The sequence below is a fragment of the Lagenorhynchus albirostris genome, chromosome 8 (assembly GCF_949774975.1).
Source record: "Lagenorhynchus albirostris chromosome 8, mLagAlb1.1, whole genome shotgun sequence".
Classification (NCBI taxonomy): domain Eukaryota; kingdom Metazoa; phylum Chordata; class Mammalia; order Artiodactyla; family Delphinidae; genus Lagenorhynchus; species Lagenorhynchus albirostris.
In genome coordinates, this window is record NC_083102.1 from 96,815,582 (window position 1) to 96,823,449 (window position 7,868).

Genomic DNA, 7,868 nt, shown 5'->3' on the forward strand with positions numbered 1-7,868 from the left:
AAAGGGCAAGGCTAGTTACTGCAATTCAGCCAAACAAAAAGAAAAGAAAAAAGAATAAACCAACCCCTTAGAAAGGAGAGGTACTGCACCTTTGCAAAACTGAACTGGCTCACAGCAGCTGAGCAACAGAACCACCACTGAAGCAGGAAAACAAGTTGGTCTCTACAGGAATTATACATGTTTTGAAAATGAAAAAGTTACAGCTATCAACTAAGAGCTGCAACCTTAATTTTCATTGCTGCCTCAGAGTTTGAAACTTAAACAGTTTCTGCAAACCTAATAATGCTTAGTTTCTCAGCTCCTTTACTAAAACTATTTAGGGATTTGTTCTCCGCAGCAAAGAAATAAACACTCAAAACACATAGGTAAATACAGCAGGACATTATTGAAAACAGCTGCCTTGTAGTACAAAATACAGTACAAGTATACAGATGTCATTAAAACATCAAAAATACTATTGCTCCCATACAATTTAGGAAACATTCTTTGCAACGGAGAAACATTTTTTAAAAAAAGAAATGCTTTAAAAAAAATCTGTTTAAAAAGTCTACTGTGGATGATGAGAGTAGAGAAATAGTCTGAAAAGGGCACCAATGTTTGTGGCTCTTCCACTATTTTTTAAAAATCTAAGATGAGATATTCTGAATCAAATCTAATTTTTAAAAAAGCCTAATTTTATATACACAATTATTCCCTCCCTCTCAGCCACTAATTCATGAAAATGACCTTTTTGTATATTACTCATTTCCCAATAAATACAAAAAGATTGTATAGACTGAATACCAAAATAAGATAATAAAAAGGGTATGCAATAAATTAAAAGGCAGCTCAAATAAAGGGCAGGCATGCAGTTAAAAAAAAAATACTAAGATTGTGGAAGTGGGGTTACTTGCCTCCTGGTTGAGAAGGTGTTGCACAAAGTATACCTGAAAACTTTGGAAAGAACATTAGCTCCCATTCAATTCAGTTACCTAGGTTCTGACACTTCTAGGAATACCTTTTGATGGGGTGGGATTAACTTGATTAGTAAAGATCATACTGAAAATCCATTTAAAATATAGAAGAGGCGATCCTTGAAAACCCCAACTTTTATTCTTGAAAGACAGCTGGATAAACTGGCAAAAGGCAGTTTTGTTGAAATTTCAAGATGGTATAAAAATGCTTCCAGGATATAGTCAGCATATTCACGTTCACTTCAGCTCCATTCAGATGGATTTCAGCTTCCAAAGGGCACGCTACTTGAATCACTCATCCATCGTTTGCCAACTTGATTGTGAGGTACTGATACAATGGATCAAGTTCTTAAAAATTTATTTTAAAAGAATAAATGTTGCTGGAATTCTGGACCTGAGGATCTTTAGTGTTTAAACAAATCCACAGATTAAACTGAAGGTAGATGAAGACTTCAGTTTTGGTTATTTCGAACTTTTCTGTGAGGACTTATATTCCATTAAAGCTCAGGCTTGTAGCCACTGTTCCTTTTGTAGATATCTTCAAGTTTTACGGTTTAAAATCCAGCCAACCAGTGGCTGAAACTGCCGAATTAGCCATAATTCACTGGCTCACACGGTGGAGCCACGGGGATCTGGCTCTCATTCATATCTAAGACATGACCTCCATATTTGGAGATCGGGGAAGAACTTTAGTGAGCAGCAACCAATCCACTCAAACAGTTTTCCTTGTGCTTTATGCCTGATTTCTGCTTGTGCCTACCTCAGCAACCCCCAATGTAAAACTGCTTTTATCTTTGAAAAAGTTTTGCCAACTTCCAAAATATTATAATAACGGATTCTAGTTCAAGGACTGACACCTGAATCCATCTGCATCCCGGAAAATAATTCTGCAAAGACAAGACATGGACCTTGTTCCAGGTTCCATGCAAAACCATTTAAAAAAAAAATGGATCCGACTTGTTTCTGTATTCCCTGGTGGCTTCTTGAATTCTTATTTTGCCCTGTCTATGATTACTTAAAGTTGCATTCCTTTTCATAAAACTTGTACCCTCAGAACTGGGTAACTGCAAATGCCTCTCTCTTCACAAAAATTCCATGAAGATCTAGATCCAAAACGCTGATTTCAATGGAGGTGAAGGGATAAGACACTATCTTAAGACCAGGTTACCCCAGGTATAATACAAATTCAGCTGTCATCAGTGGGTCTGGGTAACTCAAGAGGTGTTCCTTGGCCAATGTGCAAGGATCTACCCCACCCAGGATTATCCTGATGGATTTAGGAACCTCAGCTGGGAAGCAACAGAAGTTGAGACTTTTGCTCAGGTGAGGAGGCGCTGTCGTCCTCTCTTTGTAGGTTGCTGTCAATTCCTTGGAACTTTACTGCTTTTCTCTAGTTGTCCGTGACTGTTCTCTCTTATGGTTATTTCTCTTAATTAACTATATTATTTTAAATTTTGTCTTCTCCTTCTGGGGCCTCCCTTGCTCCCCCTCCACTAGCTCACTGGGATGAACAGGAAGGGGGGCTCTCTAGTGGTGGGGTGGGGAGGCCCGTAGGGGAAGCTAGGCGTTTCAATCCTCATCCACCTCCTCTCCCTCTGACTCGTCTCCGCCGCGTCGCTCATAAAGCTTATCCCTCTGCCGCTCCTGGATCTCTTTCATCTCATCCGCATACCGGCAAAAGGCGCCCCCGAACTTGCCCCAGGCCTTGAAAGGGACGGTAATGGCGTTGCGGTAGGACGGCTTCACCTCGCTCACGCGCAGGAACACTCCGTACTTGTTGCAGCCCACGTCGAAGAAGAAACGCTTAGAGTCCACCGTGATGGAGGTGCCTTCCGGGAGCTCCCCGTACAGGCCGCCCCCGGGGCCCCCGGCACCGCCGCCCGGGCCCCCAGCCAGCTCGTCGTCCTCGCCGCCGTAGTCGTCGATGAGCTTGGCCAGCGCGTCGCGGAACTCGATGAGGCCCTGCGCGGGCAACGCGATGGTCTGGCCGCTCTGCAGGCCGCCGGGCCCCGGGCCACCGCCGCCGCGGTTGACCGTCTGGCGGATGCGCAGGAAGCGGCCGCGCTGGTTCTCCTTGAGGTCCAGGTAGTACTTGCGGTTTTCGCGCACCAGAAACTCGCTCTTGAGCGCGCGCCGCGGCCCACCGCCCTCCTCGGCGCCCGCTGCCGCTGCCACCTGCTCGGGGCTGCTGGGGCCCAGCTGCGCGTAGTGTTCGATGAAGTCGCCCAGGTAGTCGCGGAACTCGGCGGCCACCGCCATGGACAGCGTGAGGCGGCTCTTGGAGCCGCCCGCGCCCACCTCGGCGATCTTGAGGAAGCGGCCCTTGGCGTTCTGCTTCACGTCCAGGTAGAAGCGTTTGTTCTGGATGTCCAGCCGCTTCGAGGCCAGCTCCTGCGTCTCCTGCTCGCCGCCGCCGCGAGACGCGGGCTGGAAGCCGCCGGGCCCGCCACCGCCGCCGCGCTCGCTGCCGCTGTCGCCGTCCGCCATCTTCTCGGCCGCCGCCGCGCCCAGGCCGCCGCCCGCCGCCCGCCGCGCTCGCGCCCCCGCCCTCCGCCCTGAGGCTCGTTCTCCGGGGCCCCCCAGCCTCGCCCGCCGGCCCGCTCACGCACTCCCGCTGCTCATCGCCGGCCGCCGCCGCCACCCCCCATCGCCCCCGTGCCCCGCCCCGCCACTTCCGCCGGGCCCGCTTCCGGCGCACGCCTCCGTGACGCCCCGCAGCCCCGCCCCCCACGTCCTCGCTGCCGGAAGCGCCGCGCACAGCGGCGGCGGGGCGCAGGGCAGTGACGTCACGCCCCGCGGGGGCCCGGGGTCAGGGCGGGCTAAGCTGGGAAGGAGCTCGGGAAGTTTATGAGGGCAGGAACAGTCTGCGTCCTGTTTGTGGTGGTGGTTTCACAAGTATGTCAAAACTCACTGGAATGTACGCTTTAAATAAGTGCGGTTTATTCTAGGGAAATGGTAAAGTTATTATTTTTATAAGCAGGGAGGAATTAAAGGAGGGAGGATATGGGGTCATCTGTACTCAAAACAAAACTAACCTTATAGGATTGCTGGATGATAAGCCGTGAGTGATATTTAGCGTAATACCTGAGTTATAGTGAGTGCTCAACAAATGTGCACTCTTATTTTTAGTTCGTGAAATACCGTACTTAGTGCCTGGAACATGCATGATAACATCGTCACCGTCACAGCAGCATAAGAAAAAATGATGGCCTGAACTAAGCAGTGGTAGTGGGGATGGAGCGCTTAGGAAAGGAGTTAACTTTTAGCAAACACCTATGTAGAGGGACTGACAGCCATTTTACAGGAAGAATACGTGTTTCATGTGTTACGTTGAAGAAACAGGAATGGATTTTATTTTATTTTTTTTTCAGGAATGGATTTTAAAAGTAAGAAAGTATGTCTTTCGGTGGGAGGAGGTGTGTGCTGAGAGTCACTCTGCCTGGATCTGAATCCCATACTAGCTGTGAAGTCTTGAGCACTTCAGTTAATCTCTTAGTTGCCTCATTTTTAAAATGGGAATAATAGTACCTATTTTGTAGGGCTGCTGTAAGAATTAAATGAGATAATGCACATAAACTGGCACAGAAGAAGCATGCACCGAGGTTTTTTTGGAGGGGCGGCGGTTTTTTTGGCCATGGTTCGGCCACGGTGCAGGGATCGATCCCGGGCCCGCTGAAGTGGAAGCCCAGAGTCCTAACCACTGGACCGCCAGTGAAGTCCCTCCCCAAGTATTTAATCACCCTTTCTCCTGTTTCATAAAAAAGACCCAATCAAACAAAATTATATAATAGCTATCAACCAAACACAGGAGAGTCCAGGGGAAAACATCAAATCTGGGCCTTGACCATTTCAATCCTGGAGAGGATTTGGACATTTCAAATCCCTAGGGAAGGAATGTGATGTCAGGCATCACTTGGCCTTCATAAAAGGTGTCCATGAAGCTCCTTCTCTAATTTCTTGCTAACCAGACCACTTCCCTGCATAGGGGACGCCAACAGTCAGTTCATGGGAAGGACTCTCTACCCTTCTGTTCATTTCTTTTTTTTTTGAATGAGCCTGCCCATCCATTCCTTTGTGAGCCTTTTTTTTTAAATTTATGCATTTTATTTATTTACTTTTGGCTGTGTTGGGTCTTCGTTGCTGCACATAGGCTTTCTCTAGTTGCAGCGAGCAGGGGCTACTCTTCGTTGTGGTGCTCAGGCTTCTCATTGCAGTGGCTTCTCTTGTTGCAGAGCAGGGCTCTAGGCGCGTGGGCTTCAGTAGTTGTGGCAGGTGGGCTCATTAGTTGTGGCTCGCGGGCTCTAGAGCTCAGGTTCAGTAGTCGTGGCACATGGGCTTAGTTGCTCCTTGGCATGTGGGATCTTCCTGGACCAGGGCTCGAACCCGTGTCCCCTGCTTGGCAGGTGGATTCTTAACCATCTCGCCACCAGGGAAGTCCCCCCCTCTGTTCATTTCTTATCAGTTTGGTTTTAATGAGTCCGGTTCTATTTAATGAGTTAAATCTATTGCTTTGTTTCCTTTGAAATTTCATTCTTGGCTTTTAAGCTGAGCATCTTCTCCCTTTTAATCTATTCGACAACCATACTTTTTCAAACTTTTTACAGTTCAATTTTTTTAATACATGTGATTATATCATATATTTCTATTGAATATATGATACTCGATATTTTATGTTTAAGTCTAGTTTATCTAGAATACATTTTGGTGCATAGTATGAGGTAAGGAATCTAAAAAATTTCCTCCCAGTGACCAATTGTCCCAGTACTATTTATTGAATAACCCTTCAAGGACAGATCTCGACAGGTGGAGATGAATGTAGGTTATTTTGGGCAGAGGGAACATGTGTTCCCAGATGGCGAGAAGTCTAGTTTGGCTGGAGCCCAGGGTGTGTGAGGAGGGGGTGGTGAACAAAAGAGTGGGAAGCAGCTAAACCTGGGCCCGGCGGGGAGACCTTCATTTGGGGGCAGGGGACTGGGCTGGAGTCAAGGGCGAGCCCCTGGAGCCGTGTGAACAGGAGCGTGATGCCTCCCCTCTGTGCTTGGATGAGGTGACCACGGCAGAGGACAGCATGGGTGGGCTTGGTCAGGAGGCAAAGACCACATTGCCCACCCAAGCCAGAGAGGACTGGACGCAGCTGGTGGAGCGGCAAGGAGCCAGTGGGGCTTTTTGGGGCACGAGAAGGGTCCAGATTTAAAAACCGAACGTGGGGGGACTTCCCTGGTGGTCCAGTGGTTAAGACTCCATGCTCCCCATGCAGGGGCCCAGGTTCGATCCCTGGTCAGGGAGCTAGATCCTGCTTGCCACAGCTAAGAGCCCGTGCAGCCAAATAAATAAATATTTAAAAAAATAAAACATTAAAAACCGGACGTGGGGATGTGAGAGAGGAGTGAAGAGTGGTTTCAGAGTGTGTGCTCTGAGTGACTAGAGGCGAGGCCGTTGTTGGAGATGACAGGGGCACTGATGTGAGACTTCAGAGATCCAGATGCTGCAAACCTTAAGTGCTCTTCCCCTCCGTAATTCACAGTAAACAGTACCCAACAGGAAGAGCTGCTCTGATGCATTTTGGGAATATCAGGTTCTTCCCCCGGAAATTTATTACTTCTTGGTGGCCTTAAGCACTTGCTGTGACTGCCTTTTGGCAAATCCAGCACGAGTGAGTGTGAATCTTAAGTACTGGCATCTTAAGTTTGAGGAACCAGCTGGGTGCCGGAGGAGGGGTGTCTAAGCAGCTGTGGGACCCAGAGAAGTGGAGTCGAGAAGAGGGTCCTCAGCGGAGACGCAGGTTTGGGAGCCGCCAGCAGACAGCGTGGACTTGACAGCAGCTGCCAGGAGGCTGCATAGAGAAAACAGGGACAGGTGAACAAGTGGGGAGGGAATGAGGCCAGGGGTCCGGTGTCACAGTTCATAGGGAACCTACACAAACACTTCCCACCGTCCTGGAAACGTGCCTAGAATCGCACAGCTCTTAAGGGGTGGAGCAGAGGCTGCAGCTCAGATCTCCAATTCTGAATTCTGTCTTTGACGCTGCCACCTTGGGGGGAGCATGGAAGCCGTTTGTCACAGTTTGAATGAGGGCAGGAGTATGGCTTGAGGGGCTGCCCCGGTGACAGAGGGGCTGGTGACTGGCAAAGAGAAGCACGAAGCTGCCTTGTTCAGAGATACCTGAGCCAGCTCCGAGGCTGGGGGAGCTTTGAGGGGGACTGGTTGTTGAGTGAGGTCCTGGAGATGGGTACGGGGTGGGGGGGAGTTGGGGGCTGGCGCTGGGAGGCGAGAAGGCATCCTTTGGCTTGTGATACCAGGGAGAGTGGAGGAGGGGCACAGGAGGTTCTGGTGGAGAGGAGAGCCGTTGGAGCCATTCCTGCGTCTGCTCCAGGGCCCAAGAGTGAGGCCACGTGCTGAGAGGGAGGCCGTGAAGACTTGGGAAGCTTGCACGGGACGGGACGAGAGTCCCTGAATAACCCGGGATCCCGCTAAGGCCGGGAAGAAGCACACTTTCTCGAGTCACTTAGAACAGCTTGGAGGCTGGGCAGGAGGCAGCAGATGGGAGCAGGCCTTGCCAGGTCTGGGGAGACCCCTGAGGCAGTGGGGGACAGGGGCCAGTGTCCTCAGATGGCCAGAGCCTTCTGGTTTCAGGCCAGGAGAAGGAGGAAGCGGTCAGACATTGTAGGGCACACGTTTGTTTTCCTGTTATTTTTCCTATTAAGCTTAAAATTGAAACTCAGAACAATTGAAGAATAATCCTGCTCACGCAGATCTCCCAAATGTTAATATCTTACCATATTGGCTTCCTCATCTCTCTGTGTAGTTCTTCTTCCTCCTGAATCATTTGAGAATAAGTCGCAGACATGATGCCCCTTTACCCTTCAGCATCTTTTTCCCAAAACAAGGGCATTCTCTTGCCTAACCAGAGCACAG

At 49.4% G+C, this 7,868-nt stretch overlaps 1 protein-coding gene across 1 annotated transcript; it reads right to left on the bottom strand.

Moving 5' to 3' along the window:
* Positions 1-1,073: 1,073 nt before the first annotated feature.
* On the bottom strand, positions 1,074-3,467 carry PURB (purine rich element binding protein B). Its single transcript, XM_060157444.1, has one exon. The coding sequence runs from the start codon at positions 3,438-3,440 to the stop codon at positions 2,523-2,525; it is 918 nt and encodes a 305-aa protein (XP_060013427.1). The 5' UTR covers positions 3,441-3,467; the 3' UTR covers positions 1,074-2,522.
* Positions 3,468-7,868: the final 4,401 nt, after the last annotated feature.